Source organism: Mauremys reevesii, linkage group 2 (genome assembly GCF_016161935.1).
Source record: "Mauremys reevesii isolate NIE-2019 linkage group 2, ASM1616193v1, whole genome shotgun sequence".
NCBI lineage: Eukaryota > Metazoa > Chordata > Testudines > Geoemydidae > Mauremys > Mauremys reevesii.
The window spans coordinates 108,286,565-108,312,575 of record NC_052624.1 but is presented as its reverse complement, the minus strand read 5'-3'; the positions used below and the strand labels follow the sequence as shown (position 1 = coordinate 108,312,575).

The following is a 26,011-nucleotide window of genomic DNA, read 5'->3' as shown; positions in this document are numbered from 1 at the left end:
AGAGCAGGAATTAGCCCTTGTGTGCTGCTTGTCAAGTCTTTCTAGCCACTTTTTAAAACAGTTTACAATTAAAAAATAGCAAACAAAGAAAAAATAATTCCACATTATAGAATAATAACTTGCTAAATATGGGCTTCCAAATCAAAGCTGTTCTTGAGTTATAGGAATGTATGTATGTTCGGGGGCGCGGAAGAAACAGGGGATGTGAAGTTGGTAAACTACTATCTTTCCCCTTCCAAATCAGATTTAAAACGATCTATTGTAAGAACATAAGAATGGCCATACTGGGTCAGACCAAAGGTCCATCTAGCTCAGTATCCTGTCCACCAACAGTGGCCAATGCCAGGTGCCCCAGAGGGAATGAACAGAACAGGTAATCATCAAGTGATCCATCCTGTCACCCATTCCCAGCTTCTGGCAAACAGAGGCTAGGGACACCATACTGGCTAATAGCCATTGATGGACGGATCCTCTATGAACTTATCTAGCTCTTTTTTTTAACCCTGTTATAGTCTTGGTCTTCAGAACATCCTCTGGCAAGGAGTTCCACAGACTGACTGTGTGTTGTGTGTAAAAATACTTCCTTTTGTTTATTTTAAACCTGCTGCCTATTAATTTCATTTGGTGATCTCTAGTGCTTGTGTTATGAGAAGGAGTAAATAACACTTCCTTATTTACTTTCTCCACGCCAGTCATGATTTAGTAGACCTCTATCATGTCCACCCTTAGTCATCTCTTTTCCAAGCTGAAAAGTCCAAGTCTTATTATCTCTCCTCATATGGAAGCTGTTCCATACCTCAATAATTTTTTTTGCCCTTTTTTTAATCTTTTCCAATTCCAATATATCTTTTTTGAGATGGGGCAACCACATCTGCACGCAGTATTCAAGATGTGGGCGTATCATGGATTTATATAGAGGTAATCTGATATTTTCTGTCTTATTATTTATCCCTTTCTTAATGATTCCCAACATTCTGTTCGATTTTTTGACTGCCGCTGCACACTGAGTGAATGTTTTCAGAGAACTATCCACCATGACTCCAAGATCTCTTTCTTGAGTGGTAGATCTCTTTCTTGAGTTGTAAAAGCAACAACCACTCATCCAAAGCAAATATTAATCCTGACTCACATTTTTGTTGTTAATTTCTAAATCCTTGTTAAATGAGGGGGATCCAAAGGATTTTGGACATGCAAGCTGACTGAGAGACATTTAACTTTAATGACACTCGGGAAATGCCACTAAAATGCAGTCCCCGGACACAAGAATTGCTTCCTATTACTACGCTGGCAAAACACCATCTACACTTTTAGCAGTTGTTGCATTCTTCCCACATTAACTAAAAGTGGAGATTCCCATTGTTCAGGCTGCATATACAGCACAGTACGCAGGGAATTTAAAGTTCAATCCTGCCAAGTGTCAAGTACCAGGAATGGGAGTTGAGCACCTTGAAGGAGGCCTTCAGTATCTGGCCAGAGCAGGACTCGGATTTAGATCTGCTTTTAACTAGGACATGAATTGCAATCCAAACTGCTCACTCAGACCTCACTGACCTCCACAAACCCCCAGTACATCCATCTATGTGTTTTATGCAACCTTGAGCAGAAAGATAAGAAAACATACTGAAAGGCCAAGTGTTGTATCATGTAGAGATCCTTTCCAAAACCCTGATGGCAACACATCATTTCTTTTAAAATGAAAGAATGTGATTAAATAAATTCTATTTCCTTCAGTTTTCTGACCAGTCCTTTCCTCTTTACAGCTTTCAACTAATTCTTTACTCTATGATTTATTAGCTAACCAATGAATGGCTTCTGTCTGCTTGCAAAATCTACTTGTTAAACTAAACTAACTGCCAAATAGCAGGAAAACATGTTCACCAATGTCTGTAAACCCAACGCCATATTGTAAGAACCGGGACTCATAGCAGGGACATATATTTAGCCATGAACTGGATGGGTCAAGGCCCCCAGCAACTGTCAATAAGGACTGAAATTCAACAGCTGAGGGAGAGAATTGCACGGATGGGAGTTTTCACAACATATTCCGTTTAGTTTGATTCTACTAGGTCATTTATATCAGTATTGCTTGTTGATTGGCTCTCAGATTACTTGGATGCTGTGTTCAACATAGTCTCATATATAGTTGAAATGTTGCCTGTTTGGTGCCTTATCCTTAGCACTTCCTGTCCTCAAAGTGGAACAGAATGCAGGAGTCAATACACCTTTAGTCCCAGCCCAGGGTCACAGAAAGCGCTAATCTCGCATTCTTCAGTACCATTCCATCTAGATACGCTTTGGTGCAAAATGTTCCCTTTTGTTGTTGTTACTAAACTGCAGTTCCCATGAAAATGCTTTGGCAATGGCGAAAGCCGGGCATAAGCGGGTTCAGTTCAAATTCACTGAGGTGGATGTACTTCACTTAAAGGCAAGTCGAGCTGATTAAAGTATATTCTAAAATTCTGTCTGGTTTGGACAATGGAGTGTGATCGTTTATGTGGGGATAGACCAGAATAGAACATGCACTTAACCTCAGACATATACTGAAGATGTTTATAGAAGTCAATTACGAACAGTGAGATAAGGATGAACGAGGAAACAGCAAATTCCTTGTGTGGGAAGAGGAATGTTCACTGTGGTATCCTCGCTATTTATTTTATTGATGAAAAAGACAAAATGTAGAGGCGTTTTAGCAGGGCCATTTCGTGTTCAGTTCAATCGGTTTGAAGCTAAATCACCACTAAGCTACATCACAACAGAGAAAAGCAGCATGAAGGGCTCAGGCAGGTGAACGAAACTTCTTGATCTTGGCAGCAGAACCTCTTTATCTAGCATGTAAATTGTTGGCATAAATTTCTGAAATTGTACAAAGACTCAGTATACCTAGAGTTCAACAGTAAGAGGTATTCTGTGCTATCTGTGTGTGTACACTATTAGGTACAGTGTACGTGCATACACACACATGCAGTTCAGAATCCTAAACATTCCACCTGCACTGCAGGGTATTTCCTGCCCTGCAGGGTGAATTCCATTGAGTAACATTGAGTTCCTGTAAAAAGACACTCCTTTCCTGAAGGTCAGGTGGAATTTTAAGGCCCCAGGAGTGAAATCTTTGCCCCTTTGACTTCAGTGGGGCCAGGATTTCACCCCAGGACTATGTGTGTATGTTGTACATACACACACATCCATACTGTACATATACATAAGTACACATACATTTTTACATTCTTTGGTGGTGAGATAAAAATAGGGTTGTACAGATTTGTGTATGTCTGTCCAATAAAACAATCTTAGGAAGATCACAGTAACTGTAACAGACGTGATTTTGCCTCTTTAAGGACTGTTCCTTGCACTGACAAAATGCCATGCTTTACAATGACTAAAACAGGCCACAAGAAAAGCCAACGTAAACATAGCTCACACAATAAAAGAATACTCAGGAGAGTCCCCTAATACCAACATCAATGCATCATGAGAGAACAAGCTATAAGCTTTCATCTAGAAATACTCAAACACTCCTTTTTGTATCTGTCAGGTTTTAGTGCTGAGCTGTGACACACCCTTCTTTAGCCCTTTTTGTTTTTTCTGTTATATATCTTATCAAAATTAAACTAACAGAGGACGGGATGTCAGGAGCAGCAGATGAGGCTGGTAGAACAATGCCACACTGAATGGTTGTCAGCCCATGTATCACCCATGATGGTTTTGCTTGTAGCCGCCTTTGCGGATTTCACACCTGCATCTCAGAGGTGCTGATGAGGCCCAGTGCTTTGGCTTCTTCTGGTGTCAGTCCACTCTTTAGTGTTCTTCTTACTGTACAGTCACAAAATCCAAAGGGAAGTAAAGAAAAATTAGGAGTGATATACAGGACTATCAGTTGCAATATATATTCTAACACAAAAACAGCATCAAACAAACAGCAGCTCTGTCTAAGGCCTGAGTTTCAGAGCAGCTGAGCATTCTCATCTGGCAATTCAATGGGACCATAAGGTACCCAGCAGCTGTGCAAATCTTTCTATAACATCGATCTATCAATTCAAAACAAGTTTTTTCAAGTCTTGTTTTCTTAAATAAAATCCTACAGAATTTAAGGAAATCAACTTTCTTTAGATTTATATCAAATGGTTTTTACATTCCACAGAAATAAGCATTCTCATATAGGTTTTTAGAGAACTTTTTATCGAACCCTACTTGTTTTGTCCCTATTAAATTCTATAAGACTTTTCCATATGGTGTTTTAATTGCTATTTCTCTGATCCTCTAATAACATAAACACAAAAGTGAAAAAGAACCAAAAGTAAAAGTAATCAGAATCCTTATAAATAATGCTCCAAAACCACATTTCCTTTCTCCTTGTTTTCTGCTGTGCCTCCTTACTCCACACTCCTCCCCCCATTTCCACATCATATATTGTCAGTAATGGTTTATAGCTAATTTACAGGAGTTGAGACCTTGGCTTTTTATTTTTCTGTGATGTGTCTGGAAAATCTGTACTACCACAATAATATTAACAGCAGCGCAAATAAGTATAATTCGACACATGAAACTTACATTTTAAATTTATTTCTGCTTCACAGACTCATGGTTTGTCTACATGGTATGATAATGTGCACCAGTGGGGTGTGAATTCTAAAGTGCATGAACATCTCACACATTAACTTGCCTGTGTAGACCTGGCTGATGCGCACTGTAAGTTCCCTAATGGGCATTAACATAGTACTGTTGAACCAGACTGTTATAATGCACACTAGGGAACTGTTACTGCGTGCCAACAGGGTTTACATAGGCCAGGTAGTGAGTAGCATTTTGGTGCGCTTCAGAATTCACACCCTGTTGTGAAGTATCAGAGGGGTAGCCGTGTTAGTCTGGTTCTGTAGAAGCAGCAAAGAATCCTGTGGCACCTTATAGACTAACAGAAGTTTTGCAGCATGAGCTTTCATGGGTGAATACCCACTTCTTCGGATGCAAGCAGTGGAAATTTCCAGGGGCAGGAGTGTATATATAAGCAAGCAAGAAGCAAGCTAGAGATAACGAGGTTAGATCAATCAGGGAGGATGGGGCCCTGTTCCAGCAGTTGAGGTGTGAAAACCAAGGGAGGAGAAACTGGTTCTGTAGTTGGCAAGCCATTCACAGTCTTTGTTTAGTCTCTAAGCTGATGGTGTTAAATTTGCAGATGAACTGGAGCTCAGCAGTTTCTCTTTGAAGTCTGGTCCTGTTGTGCATCACTGCACCATGTAGACAAGCCCTTAAAGAAGAGTTTGCCATTTCTTTTATAACAAATGGAATTTGTGACTGTGCACTTCCCTAGAATTTTTGTCACTAGGGGCTGCAGGTGAACACACCTTGTTTCAGGGTGGGATGGGGAGGCCTATGGACTGATTGCTCACTCCAATAGTTTGTTGTCTAGGCAGACGTGCAGAATGCACATTAATGCATTTATTGTACATCCAAAGTCCAAACTATAATTTATGCAGTGCAAAAATATTCAGAGCTCTATAACAGTGAAGAGAGCCAGTAGAAGTCATACAGCTCTGGAGAAAGGAATTACAGAGCATGGTTAAGAACTCTTTGGCTTCCAGCATTGTTTTTATGCACCATAATTAAGAGCTCCAACTCACTAGAGAGTCACTCCAAGTTACTGAAACTGACTGGTCATAGACCTGGGTCTAGCAGGAGTGAAAGGACTGAATGGATTGTTATGGAAAACAAATGAGATAAGAAAGAGGAAAATAATGTCAGGGTCACCCTGTCACAAATATGGGGAAAAGTATGATCTACATTTAATAGCTAAACTTCTCTCTTCTGTTATCTGGGACAATTAAGTGAATTGGGAATGTCACACATACAATTGTTCCTTCACCCCCGAATCCCTCACTTGAGGAGTTCTTCAAGGCTCACTCCTCTCCCCTATATTATTTAACTTCTGTACAAAGCCACTGGAAGAATGTGAGGAAATGTTGCATGATACCCATCTCCATATCTCCTTTGCATCAAATATAAATGAGCACCATCTCCCAACTTTATCAATGCTTTGGTGAAATCTGCACTGGATGGAGAGGTCTGGGCTCAAGCTGAACCTAGGAAAACTAAGAAGATGCTGGTAGGAACAGGGAAGTGCTTCAAATAACACTCTCATTATCCAGACCACCTGCCTTACATTACTGAATCAGTCCTAATGTGGAGGTCCTTTGGAAGTTCTCAGAGCTATTAGATTCCCAACAGTCATGACAACAATAACAAAAAAGCACATCCAACTGTGAATTGCCAGAATATTTTAACCCTATCTATCAGAAACGGCCACAATGATCCATACACTTGTGACTTCAAGGCTTGAGTATCTAAAATGAAACTACACTCCTCCCAAAAAGCTGCAACTGACACAAAATACAGCATTATGTCTGCTTGATATTTACACAGTTGCCATGCACTGTTCACCCCAGTGCTCTGCTCTCTGCACTGGCTCCCTGCTGAATAGATAGTCCAGTTTAAAGTATTTGTCCTGTTATATTCAAGGCCCTCCATGAGACTGGCTCTAGCTACCTACAAGGTTATCTCTGCATCTGTGACCCTGAACTCCAAAACCAGCTACATCCCACTGGAGCAATGTACCTGTTTACCTCTAGAGGGAGGCACATAAGCACAGGAGGCAGAACTTTCACAGAAGCTGGACCTAGAATGTGGAACTCACTCCCACAAGAAATAAGACCACACCATTTCCAAAACTTAATGCAAACCTTATTTCTTCAAATTAGCTTTTCCTCCAAAAAATGTCACGTCAGATGCATGCACACACACACACAAACAAGAAAAATGTTCTAAACTTAGCAAGCTATTTTTTCTTACACAATGGCAAGGCTGAAGTAAAGACAGAGAGATCAATTGTTATGTCCATTTGTAAATACTCGGTAGACACTCAGACACTGTAATAACGGGGCCATATTCATTCACAAAAAACAGCTAGAATAAACAAAATTCAGTTATGTCTATATAGATCTTTAAAAGTCAATACAGTTACTATTCCACATATACAACTGGCTAACTGAATTAAATTTGAAGGGAGAAAAATATGTGGCTTTACCTTAGACTGAACACAAAAACAGAAGATGGTGAATTCCCATTTCCACTTTACTTACAGGCCTACAACTTCACTATGCAAACCAATGTAAAGGGAATGCCAAATACAGATGTAATAATGAATTGGTCTTTAGGGACATTATATACAAAGTACTTAATAAGGAGTCAGAATACTGTGGAGGAAAAGCCTATTATGAGAAAATGTGAAAGAGAACCGAGGATGTTACTGTAAGTGAGAATCATCATTATGTATCTTAAGATATGCCATGTTCTGAATTTATTGGAGACTCAATTCAAGGACATCACTAGATGCTATATGATCCGAAGTGATGTACAAAATTAATCTAAACTCTTCGAGGCAGGGGACATCTTCTATCCTATGACTGTATGATGCCTGGCACTATGGAGCCCCAACCCTTAGTTGGGGATTTTAGGAGCTACCAGAGCTCAAATAATAATAATAGTAACATTCATTCAGTACTTGGACACATGTAGAAGTATCTGACCAAAAAAGGTCTTGTAGGGTTCTGTAGGATTTTGCTAAACTACCTCAGGTCTCAGCTATAACAAGGAAAGATAACTTGGATTTAGACTTCCCAATGCCTGGACCTTTTAACTTAAGCAGTTAGACAGGAGAAAGCAGCTCCAAAGACAGACAGACTTTGAAGGATAAGGGTAATGAAATTACATTTTTAAATCTTTAAATCTAATGAAAAGCTCCCCTGTGGAGAGAATCAGGCTCTCAGCAAAGAGATTCAACAGATAAGCCTGCTAGGCAAGCACTGAAAATGCTACTTCATGAAGTATTGTGTGCCTATTGGAACACTCAAACTTACTAAGTAGAAGTGTGTCTACTCTGAATTTACATGGCAATTTCCCACACATTATGGTCTTGCATGCCCATATTGTAGCAGACTTAGAGGGTTTTGCTGCTGAGCAGAAGAACATGATTTGTTTCTAATGTGCCTCGGGATTGGGAGAGCTTGAGATCCCTTGTGAAGATTATGTGCTTTTCAGTGTTAAAGCTTCTAGTTACAAATAACCTAGAGCCAGACCTGGCTCTTGTGTGAGTGTGTTGTGGGGACATGGAGCTCAAGGAGGCCTCTCTCACCTTTACGAGTCAGGTGGAATTTAAGCCCTTGCACTTGTGGACTAGCAGGGACTGCCTCTTTAAACAGCACCAGGGGTGAGGAGAGGTAGAAAGGAGGGGATACCACAGTCCTGTCACATTTTCCCCTGGCCCTCCTGTATTGGCCCTTGGAGAGGGTTGAAACAGGGGAAATCTAACTGCACTCTATAAAGGGGTGCAGTAGAATATGCACTTTCCCTGTGAACGGGAGGGTGGGTGAATCTCCTCGTAACATGCTATAAAGCAGATGATTATAGGCCTTTTTCACTTCCAGAGATTGCTTTTGGTGGGGGTCTCCTACCAGCTTGGGGCAGGAATACAATCCATTAGTAGAAGTGACTTGGAGAGAGAGTTTTTTCCTTCCATGTTTTACACTCAATGCAACATTACACTACTCAAACTAGATCTTTATTCTTCCCTTTTCACTGAACTCTGTGGCATGTCACTAACTTGACTAGACATAATATCTTGGCTTGTAAAACTCTTGGCCTGCTGCAGCCCACATTAAACTGAGTTATGGAATGCATTCTGGAGGCAATGACAATAAAAATAAAGCTTTCTAATGACCTTTTGTGCTCTTTAAGCAATCTTTAAAACATTGGCTAAAGAAACATAAAAACATATAACAGGAAGAAAATTACTTTTACTCTTGTCACAAGAAAGTCCTGCTGAGATCTCATAACCCAGAAACCAAATGTTGTTTTTAGGGGGTCAGAGGGGACGATATTCTTTACCAATCAGGAAATCTAGAACTTAATTTGATATTCTGGCAGAATGTAGCATGCCTGTGATGAACTTGGTGAATTCATCTGAGCACACTGGGTCAAACAACTAAAAAGAGAAGGAGCCCTCACAGAACTGGGAACATTTAAAATAAAAGAAGAATCCCCAAAGCACAGCCTTTTCTCAGCACATAAGTAATCTAAACAGGTTGTTTTTTAAAGGGCGGCTAGCCTCCCTGATTTCACTAGAAGTGAGGAGCAGTAAAAAAAAGCAAGGTTGGCACCACATATGGTAAGAGTTTCAATGGCTTCTGGCATGTAGGTGTACACCATTTCCATGCAAGCACCATTTGAATTGCAATAGTATCCCTTTACATAAATATAAGCACTTTGTCCGCATTGGGGGTGCCTGTATCATGGAAATGGTGTAATTCCCAACAAGTGTCCTAGCAAACAATGAAAATGAATAAAACTCCTATGGAAATCTGTGGGCCAAATTCAATGATGAAGTAAATGATGATGATAGTTTGTCAGAAAACAAGTTTAAGATGCTGTACATTACCTATGGGGGAAGCAGGGAGGTTAGTAGGAAAAGCAGCCTATTGGAGGATACAAGACTAAGCAGTCTCATGATCCTATTTTATCTTACGTACTTTAGTTGCATTTCATGCTAAATACTCCCCTCCCTACTCCCCCTGCCCATTCACTCACACCTATTTTCTAATCAACTTCTTCTTCTTCCCCTTATGCCATCATCTGGGGTCGGTTCATCGTGCAAGCATGTCTCATCTTAATTTGTCTGAGGTCAGTCTGCTTAACATGTTCTTTGATGCAATCCATCCATCACTTCCTCGGCTTTCCTCAGGGTCTCTTTTCTAGCACCCTCTCCTTCCATGTTATCTTCACCAGGTCCTCTTTGTTCACCCTCTTTATATGTCCCAACCAGCTAAGTCACACTTCCTCAATTTAACAGTCAACATTATGGTCTTTGACTTCCAACCTAATCTTGCATTACACAATCTCTCTTTTTCTGTGACTTTTTATTGTGTGTTTTTAGCTGTGACAGTCTGAGTACCTTTCCCAGACTTGAAGAGCTATGTGTAAGCCTGAAAGCTTGTCTCTGTCACCAACAGAAGGCGCTCTCACCAACAGAATATCAATACAAGATATTACCTTATCCACTTTGACTCTCTTTTTATTGCACAAAGATATCCCATCTCAAATACCTGTAGGTGTTGAACATGCCATCTCTTTACTCCCCAAGTTTCTGCACTATACAGCATTGTGGGGCACACCATTGTTCCAGACAGGTGGGCTTTCAATCTCAGTGGCATATGCTTGTCATACACAATCCTAGCGATGTTATTCCACACTATTCCAGCTCCCCACACCCCAGTCTTGAGTGTATCTCATGTTAAAGCTCACCATCTTCCATAACCCAGCCACCAATGTACTTGAACTGGTCGGTCTGGTTTAGTCATACTCTGTTAATCTCTATCTCCAGTTTCCTTGTGGCACCTCTTCTGACCAACATGAACTCAGTCTTAGTCATGTTCGTTTTCATCCCATGCCATTTTAGCTGGTCATACCACTGGATTACTATTTCCTTTAGGTCTTCTTTTGAGGACACCCTTATTACTATATTGTCTAAATACAGAAGTTAGGTCAGTAAAAGATATTACCCCACCCACCTTGTCTCTCTAATATCCTGGGACCAACATGTTCATAACAACACTGCATATAGCAGCTTCTCAGTTTTTCCAACTGGGATCTTCCTGCTAATGTAGTCTATCAAATATGATAAACAGCAGGAGACTGAGGGCTGGCCCTCCGGCAATCTGACTTACACTTCAAAGGGGTTTATCTTCTACAACATGTTCAGATCAGTGTTTAAATGATCTGGATAATCCCTTTCCAATCAATGTACACCCAATATATTACACACACTGCCATTTAAGTCCTCTCTGATTTTGCTCCCATCAGTCAAGCTATGGCAGTTTGGTTATATGCAAGCTCAGTTGAGAAACTCTTTGTCTTCCTCATCGCCTTCCATTGGTTTCTTAGATAATGTATTTTTCATGTCAATATCTTATAGTCTGCATTAAGCTAAACTTGCATTAAGTGAGGCATATGTCATTTTTGAGCATGAGCAGGGCTAAATTGCCCAAGTGGTGGTGGTGTGTACGGAAATTTTTCTTTATGGGATTTGTGAGGGAATTCCTGGATCTCATCCAGTACCACTTTGAAAATGTGCAGACAACTGAAATATGCAGCATTTCCAGTCAGGGCCAGCAGTGTCAGAAGTTGTCCCAACCAAATTTAATAGATAGTGCCAGTCTCTCCTAACAAAGAATTCGACTACTCAGCCATCTCCATGGTAAGACTAGATATTAAATGACATAAAGGGGAAGCCAAAAGTAAAAAAGGATAAAATTTGTCTTTATAAAAGAAAGTTGTGTTTGAGCTTTAAGTGGGTTACGTTCTAGAGAACAACAATAGGTACATTATTCTGAAAAATTTGGATAAAGGAAAAGATTTTTTTGTTTCTACCTAATATTTAACCTATTGTTTTAATTACTAACTAAAAATGGCTTGTATATCTGGGTATGTTTTTAGGTGTCAGCCTCTTCCCCACTAATTAACATGATCTATATAGTGCCCATAGTGACCCAGACTGTTGTATAGATATGTAAGAAGAGTACAACTTTGAAAAGCTTAGAATCTATGGTCCTGAGGCAGGAAAGCATCCCTGTTCAGGACAGCACATGCTTAAATGGTAATCTGAATTGGAGCCCATGCCATAAATATTATCATGGAGTACTGGGAGTACTGAATGTAATACTCACAGTAGTAAGCACTACCCTTGGTAGTATGTATTTGCAAGATTAGACTGTAAATAGCCAATGTATATATAGGCAAACCAGGTCGGGGATTGAGGGTAGAAAAAGCAAGGGGGTTTAGCAGAGGTGTTAGGCACACACCTTGTAAATTCCATTTGTAAAGCAATTTATTATTTAGTAATAGATGTGTTTTACTGAGGCAAGAGCTAGGACTTGTAGACTTAGAACTGTGTGTTCAAAAAGGACTAGGAGAAGAGGGGCTATTATCTTTGAGCATATAAATTCTATGGAATTGGAATCTAAATTTAATAATCTCTCACCTGGAGTCTTTGTTGGGGAATAAAGAAGATTAAAAAGCAGATCAGTAAACCAACACGATAGATTCAAAACAATTGAGATCAAAATGTTTTTTTGTGCATATGCTGATTATTCAGGGTTACTTTGCTTTGAGAAATTCTGATCCAGTTACTGGTGAGGTCCTCCCCTTTGTGCTGTGGGCGGGGTTCCCTCCCCCCCTTTGTGCTGCCCTGCTTTGAGCCAAAGCAAAATGCAAAGCTTGTTTCGCATCTCCAAACAGAGCCATCCCTCCAGATGCAATCTCAATATTATGAATGTAGTTGGAATTCTTGCCCTCACAAATGATCATGTGAGATTTCTCCAGGGCATTACAGGGCTCCTTTTGGCAACTGTGGCTATCACCTTGCTCTTCAATAAAGCCATGCATGGTTGCACTTTTATTATTGTACTCTAAACTTCCTTATTATTTCTGGTTCTTAACTGAAGCCCTTTCCTCAAGAACAGTTTGATCTGGAAAGCCAACAACACACTGCTTCTGATTTCTTTACTCAAATGCTGGAAGGAAGACATCTCCTATAAGGAAGGAAGAATGATGTAAATACAGGCATATACAGCTGATCTGGTGTAAACCTGTAGTCTTTATTAAGATGGATTGAAACTAAAGTAAACAAAGTGCATGTTTAAGGCCAGCAGTGCAACCAGACCATACGTTATTTTTCAAGTACCCAGAGCAATATCCGTATTCACTATGCCAGGAATAAAAAGGAAAAAAAAACCCTTTAAACCCTTAAAATATACTAAAGAGGAAACAAAGGGTAATGTGAGTGAAATGACTTCTGCCTAGCCGACTGAGAACAAAATAAATAACTGACAACAATGAATCAACCATTTCTATCCCTTGGAAGAGGTAAACTACAGATGTCAAAATCAACTTTTGTTGTGACTTACTTACACGGTATTAATTTTCACGAATCTGTAGCGAGAAATGACACTGACTTACTTATGACCTGGAACCATAAATAGATCATCTTCCCAACACTCCTCTATGGAGCTATAATTCCATATGAATTATCCAAATCCTATCACTTAACATTTGCTATGCACCCTTATCTTGCCAAATCCTAGCTTCCTTGTAGCATCTTCAGCTTGTTCTTGCAATATAACCAATCAGCATCACTCAAACAAGAAATATAGGACACTCCAGCACTGATGGTCTTTATTTAGCAACACCTGGGAAGTCTCAGTTCATCAGCTATTCTTTGATCCTTCCTATGTCTGCTTTCTGCCTCATTGGAGACTATGTATTACACATATAGTCACAGGAACAAGTAAAAAATTCAGTAATGTTTTGGTTACACTGTGGGATCCTGCTGGGAAGCAAGATGACTTCTCTGCTAAAACCCACTGTAAAAAACCCCACTGCTACACCCTCAGCCTTCAGACTTGCTTTACCTGCCCAAAATTCTGGTTAAAATCACACAGCTCCTTTACTGGCTCCCCTCTTTGGGAATCTGCCTCATGCCCATGAATTCTAAGCGGATGGCAACACTGAAATTAAAAACCCATGGCTGGCCCATGCCATCTGACTGGGGCTAAGGGGCTGTTTATCTCCACTGTAGATGTCCAGGCTTGGGTTGGAGCCCCGGCTCTAGGACGCTCTGAGATGGGATTGTCCCAGGCTGGAGCCCGATGCCAAATGTCTACACTGGAATGAATCAGCTCCTTAGCCCCAGTCAGATGGCACAGGCCAGTCATGGATGTCTAATTGCAGTGTAGACATACCTTAAGGGACGGACCAGAAAAAGAGCTTGCAGTGGCCAGAGAAGTCATCTGCGACTAGCAGTGTAGCAGTGGAAGTGCCTGCATTGGCCACTTCTGCCCCCATGACCTTTGGCTACCTGTCTCTCCCACTGAGCAGCCTAAACTCCTGGTTGTCCAGGTCCCACTCCCAATCTTTCAGCACCTGGTCATGCTGGATGATAGCAACCAGAATGTGATGGGAGACCATTCATTTGGGCAGCTGCTATCTCCTTTGTGGCTGCTGTTTTCTTGAGACTGTGAGGGATCTGGGGACCACAAGACCTAGAGTTACTGATACCTGAGTCACTTCAGGAGGAAGAACCTGAACGTGTATCCGTCTCTACTTAACCCGCTGTGCTCCTGGGTCTGTAACATACTATACATGGGCATGTGAACGTCTATATATTGTTCAATTCCTCCATCTTCTCTCCACAAGCTGAAGTAAACAAGCACAAATGCCAGATAGTATTTCTAAGAATACCGACTTCTCAGATCAACAAAATGTCTTCTCTTCAAACACTCTTTGCAGCTATTGTGTTAACCCGCAGCCGTCAAGTTTTGAACAAACAGATGCCGTGGCATCAATGCATACCAATATAGCATCTGATATAAAAGATGAGGACATGACAGTTCAGACTGGAGTGACTAAACCTGAAATAGGTAATTTAAAATATGACTGCTTATTGAGTCAAAGACAATGCTTTCACATAGAAAGCTTAAGGTTATGGAGAACAACATAAAAAAAGAAGCAATTAGTGCCAGGGAAGTAGCTCACCACACTGAAACAAAACTCTGGATGTAGGTTGTTCTAGAGTTCTGTCTGGAAAATAAATTTCAGCTACCTTTACAAGTAATACAGGTTTACTAGTCTTTTAAACTAGGCTTTCAGAAAACCGCTTGTTTTGGAGGGAAAAATGCTTTCACTGAATTGTGTTGGACTATAATCATTTCACTTCCTAGTCTTGGGACTAGGAGAATGTTCTGGAACAAAACATCTAATCCAAAAAAGCAAATGATGCATTCTGGGGAAAAGGACACATGTTCCCTGACCTTGTCAAACAGAAGTGCAATATACATTTGATGAACTAAAACAGGTGGGCAAACTACGGCCCGTGGGCCACATCTGGTCTGTTGGACCATCCTGCCCGGTTCCTGAGCTCCCGGCTTGGGAGGCTAGTCCCCCCGCCCCCTCCGCAGCCTCACCTTGCCACGCTGCCAGCGCTCTGGCCTGCTGCTCCTGCCAGGTAGCATGGCAGGCTCCGGCATGGTAAGGGGGTGGGGAGTGGGGGGCAGTCAGGGGACAGGGAGCAGTTGGATAGGGCAGAGGTTTGGTGGGGCAGTCAGGAGACGGGAAACAGATGGGATTGGATAGGCGTAGGAGTCCCAGGGGACCTATCAGGGGTCGGGGCAGTCAGGGGGTTGGACAGCAAGTGGGGCGGTTGTGGGGGGGAGGGTGTCCTGGGAGGGGACAGTCAGGGGACAAGGAGCAGTGGGGCTTTGGATGGGTCAGGAGTTCTGAGGGGGGGAGTTAGGGGGAGGGAACCTGATGTGGCCCTTGGCCAAAAAGTTTGCTCACCCCTGAACTAAAAGCAGAAGCTAATTGGCTGGTGTCAGTGCATTTATAGTCTATCCTGCTAAATTAGGAGTCATTTTAGAAGAAACAAACCATATCTTTTTATTATAATGTATTTTTATTACTAGATTTTAAGAATAGAAGAAACTGGACATTTATGTGGATAAGAATATTCAGAGCAATCATAATAATTATGCTAAATTTTTTGGAAGGGATAATAAATCTCATGTTTAAAACCCTAAACCGATGTCCAACTACTAGAGATCAGGACAAGACCTAATATGTGGAGCGGATTACCCTATATCTGCATATTGTAGAGTTTGTACATCCTGAAGCATTTGGCACTGGCCATTGTCAGAGACAGGATACAGCACTAAGTGGACCTCAGAAAAGCAATTCCAGAGTTCCTATACTCTAATCTGACCTGCTGCATATCACAGGGATATCACACCCAGTAATTACTACAATGTTGTACAAATTGTTACAATACCAATAACTTATGGGCAAACTAGAGCGTATTTTTTTTGGAAGACATCGAAAAACTACTATTCATTTGATAAAGAGAGTCTGTACCATCTACTGAATTCAATCTCCCATCTTCCAGAGTTTTAGCTATTTCATCATTTTATTTTTCATTCACTTAAACTTTTATTAGCTTGATGTTGACTCTGTGAAAGTATTAGGTTAAGTACGTTTTGCTACGACAAACAGCATTTGATAATGGATAACATCTATGAAATATTTACTTAATTGTAATTGTAATTAATTGCTGCTAAGTGTGCATTAAGTGTGCACACTAGTTTGTCCTTCCTTCTTCACAACTCCTTTCTTTTTTACTGAACCCAGCAATTATGGACTTAGTAATAAATTCTAAGCAAAACTGCTTGGGATTTTGGAGTTTATATAGTCTTTTTTATTGAAAGACATAAAAAGGCATAATCTCCATTAATTCCTGTTTTCAGTCAGGCCATAAATATCTGGATAACAGGCTCTTTTATAGCATTTTGGCACTTTCGTATCTGGTCCTGGCCAGAAAAAATAAGTGCACAGACATATGAAAATGAAACATAAAGAAAAAAAAATAACTGAGGGGTAAGCTGATGGAGCTCCCAGCCAGCTCCAAACAAAAATTATACACCTGAGGAGTTAAAAAGTCATCCCCTCTTCCAGTGTTTATTTGATTAGCATATGTGTTATTCCAAAATAATACTGCATGAAATCTCAGCCTAAACTTCCTCTTCAGAGCTGGATCTTCATGGGATTCTTTCCTATATCCTAGATCCCTTTCCTAGCATGCTATTCCCACCTCGTTTATATTCAGGGTGGCGTCTAACAAGACCGACCTGTGCTGGGATATTTCTGTAGTTAAGGCACTGAGATAGGACTCAGGAGACCTGAGTTCAATCCCCACGTCTTTCAGGGACTTCCTGTATGTGCTTCAGCATGTCACTTAATGTCTGTGTGCTTCACTTTCCTATCTGTAAAATGAGGATGAGAAGACTTCCTTATCTCACAAGGATGTTCTAAGGATAAACACATTAATGTTTGTGAGGTGCTCAAATACTACAGCGAGGAGGGTCACAGAATGAATGAGACTCTATCAGCATTAGTTAACCTGCAGGGCTTCAAAACCTGATAACAAAGTAGGGCAGCTCATAACACTTGGTTTTTAAAACATCAAAAGCAGTTTGGGTCCAGTGGTTTGATTCAAGCTGTAGGCTAAAATCTGAATCACTTTGATTTGATCCAAACCAGTTTCCCTTACCCCAAATCTATAATAGATTTTAATTTAAATGAACAAAAAACAAACAAACAACAAATGTTTTGATATGAACTTTAAATAAGCATCTAGTTGTGAAACTTCCTGCTTCTGCAGTCCTTATTCATATTACGTAGAACTTGATATAACTACTCATGTGAATAAGTACCCCTCAGAATCAGCAGAGACATAAAAAAACTGGGCCCTAAATTAAGGAATATAATATAAACACATGATACAGACAAAGATCCATGTTCAAAATGGCATTTGTTTGGTTTATTTTTTAAGATTTGTTTCTATGGTGGATTTTCATTGAAAGCCTTTTAGAAAAAGTCTGTTTTACAAGTCTTTGAATGGAATTGTCACTGTTGTTATTTGAACTGGGAAAAACTAAACTCGCAAAAATGGGCCTAGCCAGTAACCTGCCCACCTTTGCCATCTCCATGCTAGATGAACATCAGCATATGCAGAATATGGCTGCTTACCTTCTCCTCAATATAAATATGTGAATCAGTAAGATCATGCTTATGACACCATCTCTTTGACCACTGCACGGACTTTCAGTGAGCCAACAAATACACTTTAAGGTATTAACACTGATAATGCCAATAACAATGTAATAATCCAGGATTAAGGCTCTAGCAGGTCCAAATTTCACCCTGTGTTCCACTAAGGCAGTGTTTCCCAAACTTGGGATACGGCTTGTGTAGGGAAAGCCCCTGGTGGGCCGGGCCGGTTTGTTTACCTGCCCCGTCTACAGGTCTGGCCGATTGCAGCTCCCACTGGCCACGGTTTGCTGCTCCAGGCCAATGGGAACTGCTGGAAATGGTGCAGGCTGAGGGACGTACTGGCTGCCACTTCCAGCAGCCCCCATTGGCCTGGATCAGCGAACCGCAGCCAGTGGGAGCCGCGATCGGCTGAACCTGCGGACGTGGCAGGTAAACAAACCGGCCCGGACTGCCACAGGCTTTCCCTACACAAGTGGCATCCCAAGTTTTGGAAACACTGCACTAAGGATTTGAGATCAAGTGGATTTGACTTTGTTTGCTGCCCTGTAGTTCAATTTGTATTTGGACTGGGCAATTGTAGGGGTTTTCCATGAAACTTCTCCGAAGATGCCTGTCAGAGCTCATCCTTGGCTGCTCACAGAAGTTGCAAAAGCATTCCCTGTTTGGCTGGTTTAATCCATTGATATTTAGATCTTCATTTCTATATACTTTTATGCACATGTTGGAGTTAGTGGTTGGCTCTCTAGGTGTCAATACTGGGCAGCTGGGCCTGATACATGTTTATTAAGTTGCAGCTTGATTTTGATACACTTACTCATGTGGAGGAGTGCTTTACTCCTTGAGTGGGATGCTTTGGATTCCTGCAGGGTGGGGGGTGGGGGCAGAAGGGGAGGGGTGAGGCCTCGGGCACAAGGGGAGGGGGTGGGGGTTAGCCTCCCCAGGCAGCCGGGTCACCGGCCACCCATGCTTATGCTCCACACTGGAAGAAAAGCTCTGTGTGGCTCGAAAGCTTGTCTCGCTCACCAACAGAAGTTGGTCTAATAAAAGATATTACCTCATCCACCTTATCTCTCATCTTATGCTCGTCTTTCATCTAAATCCTTCTCTACCAAAATACCTCCATTCCTTCCTCTAGATTTCTCAGATCTCCATGACCCCTTCTCATTCTGTAACTTCTATTTTTTATTCCTTACAATCCAGCGCTTCAAAGTCTGCAATAACACTTTTCTCCAAATTGCTAGAACTAACTCAGTTTTCCTCCTTAATAACTGGACTATGTTAACTGGAATTTGGACTATCGCATACAGTGATTCTTAAAACTTCATTTCCAATTTTCCCTCATATTCACTGTTTGCTATGGTATCATTTCTGAAGTTCATCCCAACCTTAGGGGAGAACCATACAATCATAATTATATTATTTTCTATTTTCCTGCTAGATTGGACAGCTCTAAATAATGTTATAAAAACCTTTCATGCAGAAAGCTGCTGTCAGTCTAAAACAATGGAAATAGCACATGTCCACCCCATAGTTTTTATTTAATGCTTGTGAAACATGCTGAATTGAGAACCCTAGAGACAGGAGTCTTTATTTACATGCAGAACAGACACATCAGAGGAAGGAACAGTGCAAGCTTCCCATGGCAATGTGCCTCAACCCTGACTTTGGGGGACCATCTCTAGGGATGAGACAGGGCAATTCAGTTCTGTGGCTCATTAAATCCTTGGGCTTTCTGTTAAGACTTCCAATGAGAGTGTCAGACTGTGAGGTTGTTTTCTCATGTGTTCTCCAGTCCAATACATATGTCATATAGGCCACAGAACAATCATCACCTGGTAATGACATTGAGTTGTCATTGGACTTGTGTATAAACGATTTTATCTTGCGAAACCTCTAATGTGCTGGAGGTACCTCAGAAACAGTCTCTCTTATCACATATTCACCTTCAGAACACAGTCTTCACACAGTTACAGTATATCTCAGCAGAAGTCAGTTTTTCTTAGTTTACCTGCATTCATCTTCTCCATTTCAGCTCCTTCTCAACAAATTCCTTCTTATTTGTTTTTAATGGCCCTATAAGTCAGATCTGCACTTATCAATATCCCTTGATATCTTCAGAGCTTGTAGAGCAGATACAGGAGTTACCATTCATGTATCGTCGATGGACTCTTCACAGCCATATTCCTTCCCACAACTTATGGCTCCTTCGGTTGCTCTGAATTGACCTTTTCTTTTCATTAGAATCCAAATATTGATCTTTGAATATCGAATATGATCACACTACCCAACAATTTATCTCATTCCACTTTGTGGAAGACCTAATTCAAGAAATGTTAAAATATATTATTTTCCCAATAGATTCACCCAATGGCTGAGTAAGAACTTGCTTCTTCCATAACTCCATTTCTATTTCTCTTTTGATTCTAAATGACTGAGTTACTAATTTTTCATCTCTATTTTCTTTATCCTCTGACCTTGTCTTTGAAAGGTATTTGGTAGAGTCACATGAAATGTTTGCAACACAGTCACGCATAACTCATTTGGGTTTCCAATTTTGCTAGAAACACAAACTCCTCAGTCCAGGTTCACCAAAACTTTCCTAAGCTTTAAGTGAACCTGAGCATATTTATGGTTCTGCATTAAAACCCTGAGAAATGTATTATTTTACATGGCTGCAGTACAAATATAGTACAAGCTGGTACTTTCAAGTTAGTTTCCCTTTGACATTTTGAGTTAGATTGAACACCAAACACACCCCCTCCTTGCTTTCACTGTGAGTGTATGTGTTGAGATGGGTCTTGCCAACCCTTATGAGTCAGAACAACCAACTATTGTGTCTTTTGCTCTTTATACAACAAAGGAACCTAAGGGCAGGTCCATACTCACCGCGCGGGTCGACGCGGTGAGTTCGACTTCACAGAGTTCGAACTATCGCGTCTGATCTAGATGCAATAGTTCGAACTCCGGAAGCGCCGCGGTCGACTCCGGTACTCCACCACTGCAAACGGCGGTGGTGGAGTCGACGGGGGAGCCGCGGAGTTCGACCCCACTGCGTCTGGATGGTGAGTAGTTTGAATTAGGGTACTTTGAATTCAACTACGCTATTCCCGTAGCTGAATTTGCGTACCCTAATTCGAACCCCCTTTTTAGTGTGGACCAGGCCTCACCCTGCAGCACTAAACCACCTAAAGCTCTAGTTTCCAGTATATTCCTGCAAATCTGTGCCACTTTCATAGACTCTTGACCGTTCAGTGGTCAGAGTAGCCTTTCCCATTCTCTTATCTTAAATTTTACATTAATATTGATGGGGTCCTGCTTAGTTCCTTGGGGAGAAAATGCGGGTGTCTTGCTATCTCCTCAGCTCAGAGCTTTTTCAAGCCAAACCGTTTTATTAATTCATTATCCAGGTATATCAACTACCACTGAAGTAGTACAGTTCCAGATATTCTTCTTTCTGAAGTACCTTATGCTAAACTACCGAACTTTACATTTATCTTGAAATTGTCTTTCAGTCGACTTAAAAGGCAAGCCAAGACCTTGAAGACAAAACAAGTGAGAGAGCTGGAATCTATCAGGATAAATTACAATGGAAATCAGTCCCAGCCTAAACATTTACTGAGTCCTTAATCCCTGTTGATGTTTTCACTAAACATAAATGAAAACCAGCCCTATGGAAAATATATAGTATTTTCATTATTATCCCTTTTGCTGTCGCAAGTGCTTCCCTGGAAGAAAGGTGCCTGGCAAAGACATCGAACATATGGCTTTTTGGTGTGTGTGGGGAGAGGATTGCTAACAGAGGAAATAGTTTAGCATGGGGTAAGCCACAAAAATATGCAAACATACAGGGAATCTGTTTGATATGCATGAGTCACCTACAGCAATCAGCACATATGGAGAACACAAGTGCAAGTGGGGCAGCAGGTGGTGGCAGTGGATATGCTGTTGAGAGCTGTGGTGTACTCTGTGACAGAAAGTAAAAGAGACAATCCAGTGTCAGCTCATTTTCTTTGCTGGAAGCCTTGCTCATTCAACCAGAATGTCTATTTCATTTTTAATTTCTCTGAGGAAGTTGCCGCATGCAAAAATCCCTCTTTTGGCACTTTGGGAAGAGTGAATGTGCTTTTGGCATATGCTAGCTAATAAAAGCCAAGTGCTGTTTGTACAGAATGCTTTCGATCACCGACAAGGTTAACTTAGCTAGAACAATTCCACAAAAAGTATGCCTGTTGTGATCTTTCACTCACTGTTGTTGTCTCTTCTTTGTTCTAACTTCCTGGAAATGCTAAAAAATGGATGGAGAGGTGGTCACAAAGCCACAGACAGTGAATATGATTAAAATCTTAATTTCTACCCTTCTCTGGTATTCACCTTTTCCGTGATACTTGCAATATTCTCCATGCTTGGAATGGGGAATATTGCAAAGACTACCGCAACTTAAACTACTGCATTTAATAAACATTAAAGCCAAACTTCTCAAACTTGGGTGACTACAGCAGCTCTGTGCTACTGGAGGATTGCATTACAACAGGATTTCCTTTAATTCCCAACGTAAATTAAACCATCTTTGTGGCTGCTTTGCAGACAAATTGCTCTACCATAAGTAGACAGATTTTACTTCCGAGTTTGCAAAAGGACATTGTACCAACAATAAAGAAAAGATGTTTTAAATGGTGAAATAATACATTTGACAGTGGCCTTTTATAGTTCAAACACAATGCCATTTGTTTGTAGAATGAAGTCAATTACAACAGGGCATATCTTGTATTCTGTATATACATATACAAATACATTTTTTTTATTACTTCACAATGCCACACTGCAAGTTAATTTACCGTAGTTTCCATTTGAATTGTTTAACTGATCACAGTACACATCAACAGGGTACTGCAATCACAGAAACATTAAGCACTTTTACACTTTGGACTCCTTTTCCTACTAAAGACTTATTCAGTTCTGTAGTACATAGACACTCATTGTCTACAGTAGTAACTGTCCAGTAAAAAATGGTTAATAACTTCTCTGTAATTGTTGTTCTTCGAGATGTGTTGCTCACGTCCATTCCCATGTAGGTGTGCGCGTGCCGCATGCACCGTCACCGGAAGATTTTTCCCTCAGTGGTATTTGTTGCGTCAACTCTGGTGCTCCCTGAAGTCATGCCTTCATGGCACTGTATATAGGAGCCTGCCGACCTAGGGCCCCCCTGAGTTCCTTCTTGCCAGCAACTCCGACAGAGGAGTAGGAGGGCAGGTTTAGGAATGGACATGAGCAACACATCTCAAAGAACAACAGTTACAGAAAGGTTAGTAACCGTTTTTTCTTCTTTGAGTGCTTGTTTATGTCCATTCCCATGTAGGTCACTCCCAAGCAAATGTTGGAGGTGGGTTTGGAGTTCAACAACAAGCGGACTGTATGAAAAGAAGGAACTGAGGTGGTGCTGGGTCAGCAGGCTCCTATACAGAGTGCCATGAAGAGCTATATAGAGCGCTGGAACTGACACAACAGATACCACTGAGGGAAAAACCTTCCGGTGATAGTGCACGTGATGCGCACACACCTACAGGGGAATGGACATGAGCATGTACTCAAAGAAGAAGAATAGGTACTGGCTTGTATGCCCAATATCTGATTTTATCAAATATACAGCAATATTATCTACATATTGGATGCCAGGTTCAAGCTGTGAAGCTTTTCTGAACCTGATATTAATTCTGACTTCTATAGAGTATTTTTACCATTATGTTTTATGCTGTTTTGCCTGAGCAAAATATCTAATTCTAGACTTTCCAAATGCTAAGTGGATTTTAAATAATGCTAATAGCTTATCACCAAAAGTTTAAATGTTAATTTTAAATTGAAACATTTCGGGACAGATTCTCAATGTGAAATCACTGGAGTTAAGTTGATTAACACAAGTTAAGGAGCTGACCCTACATATTTACACACATACATATAAACATACAGATGTGCATATTAAAAGAGAGATAGATGGACAGACAGCTTTTCTCTCCACAAGTTTATCAGCAGTACTCACATGACTTCCTGTTTGCTCGTGACCGCTTCCTCTCTCTAGGCACCGCTCTCTGACTTGGCACTTGGGTGGCTGACTTTACAATACGATCCATGATCTCATCAGCTGCATCATCTGTAGCATTAGGTGAATCATCACCAGCAGCAGTCCATGAACTGATACGGCCTGGAATGAATTGGATTCTTAGAAAAAGAGTACCCTCACACATCACCTTTGTTTGTAGTTGGATCATTGCAAAATGACATAAGACAGCTCAGTGACTGTTTTTTCAAAACGATCAGAGTAAAAACGTCTACCCATTACAGAAAATTTTAGACAAGGCCCCAGTTACTCTGCAGCACCAGCAGAGAGTGAGAGCTATAAGGGAGTTCTGCACTGGCTTTAAACTCATGGCTTTCCTCTAGACTATGCAGCTGGCAATAGTCTCCCAGAGACTGTCTACCTGCTGGGGACTGCAGGAATGCAGCATGCTCTCCTCCAGTGATTTCCCTACAACCCCCTAAATTTCCCCAACCCCCCCCCCCAGTTTTGTGAACTAGTTACATGCCAAACCCGGCGGCTGAACTTTGTGACTTTGTCCTCACCCACAACTATTTCACATTTGGGGACAATATATACCTTCAAGTCAATGGCATTGCTATGTGTACCCGCATGGCCCCATAGTATGCCAACATTTTTATGGCTCACTTAGAACAACGCTTCCTTAGCTCTCATCCCCTAACGCCCCTACTCTACTTGAGCTACACTGATGACATCTTCATCATCTGGACCCGTGGAAAAGAAGCCCTTGAGGAATTCCACCATGATTTCAACAATTTCCATCCCGCCATCAACCTCAGCCTAGATCAATCCACACAAGCGGTCCATTTCCTTGACACTACTGTGTTAATAAGCAATGGTCACATAAACACCACCCTATGCCGGAAACCTACTTACCTACATGCCTCCAGCTTCCATCCAGGACATACCACATGATCCATTGTCTACAGCCAAGCTCTAAGATACAACCACATTTGCTCCAATCCCTCAGACAGAGACAAACACCTACAAGATCTCTATCAAGCATTCTTAAAACTACAATACCTACCTGCTGAAGTGAAAAAACAGATTGACAGAGCCAGAAGAGTACCCAGAAGTCACCTACTACAAGACAGGCCCAACATAGAAAATAACAGAACGCCACTAGCCGTTACCTTCAGCTCCCAACTAAAAATCTCTCCAGCGCATCATCAAAGATCTACAACCGATCCTGAAAGATGATCCCTCACTCTCCCAGATCTTGGAAGACAGGCCTGTCCTCGCTTACAGACAGCCCCCAAACCTGAAGCAAATACTCACCAGCAACCACACACCACAGAACAAAAACACTAACCCAGGAACCTATCCTTGCAACAAAGCCTGATGCCAACTCTGTCCACAGATCTATTCAAGTGACACCATAATAGGACCCAATCACATCAGCCATGCCATCAGGGGCTCGTTCACCTGCACATCTACCAATGTGATCTATGCCACCATGTGCCAGCAATGCCCCTCTGCCATGTACATTGGCCAAACCAGACAGTCTCTAAGCAAAAGAATAAATGGACACAAATCTGACATCAGGAATCATAACATTCAAAAACCAGTAGGAGAACACTTCAACCTCTCTGGCCATTCAGTAACAGATTTAAAGGTGGCATTTTTGCAACAGAAAAGCTTCAAAAACAGATTCCAACTAGAGACTGCTGAACTTCAATTAATATGCAAACTAGATACAATCAACTTAGGCTTCAATAGAGCCTGGTAATGGCTGAGCCATTACATACATTGAATATATTTCCCCATGTTAAGTATCCTCACACCTTCTTGTCAAACTGTCTTAAATGGGCCATCTTGATTATCACTACAAAAGTTTTTTTTCTCCTGCTGACAATAGCGCATCTTAATTAATTAGCCTCTTAGAATTGGTTAGGCAACTCCTACCTTTTCATGTTTTCTGTATGTATATATATCTCATCACTATAAATTCTATTCTATGCATCTGATGAAGTGGGCACATGAAAGCTTATGCTCAAATACATTTGTTAGTCTCTAAGGTGCCACAAGTATGCCTGTTCTTTTTGCGGATACAGACTAACACGGCTGCTACTCTGAAACATGCCAATTTAGTGACTGTTTGGAAATTTGAATTGAAATTGAAACATTAATACACACTTTAAAAGCATATACAGTGTATGATAAAATACGTGTATCTGAAAGTATAATAGATTTGAAAAGTATGAACATAGACTAGCTTCC

The 26,011-nt window shown here is 41.0% G+C and overlaps 1 protein-coding gene across 12 annotated transcripts in view; it reads right to left on the bottom strand.

Moving 5' to 3' along the window:
• Window positions 1-971: 971 nt before the first annotated feature.
• The window catches only part of FHOD3 (formin homology 2 domain containing 3), a 634,103-nt gene continuing 609,063 nt past the window's right edge, over window positions 972-26,011 (bottom strand). For 11 of the 12 annotated variants that reach the window (XM_039524511.1, XM_039524507.1, XM_039524508.1 and 8 more), the window contains 2 exons: window positions 23,735-23,896; window positions 972-3,810 (listed from right to left, as the gene is read on the bottom strand). In XM_039524511.1, coding sequence (XP_039380445.1) covers window positions 3,728-3,810; window positions 23,735-23,896 — 245 coding nt within the window. In that variant the 3' untranslated portion in view covers window positions 972-3,727. Of the gene's footprint in view, window positions 3,811-21,947; window positions 21,986-23,734; window positions 23,897-26,011 lie in introns of all 12 variants that reach the window. The other variant, XM_039524510.1, reaches the window with a different exon arrangement.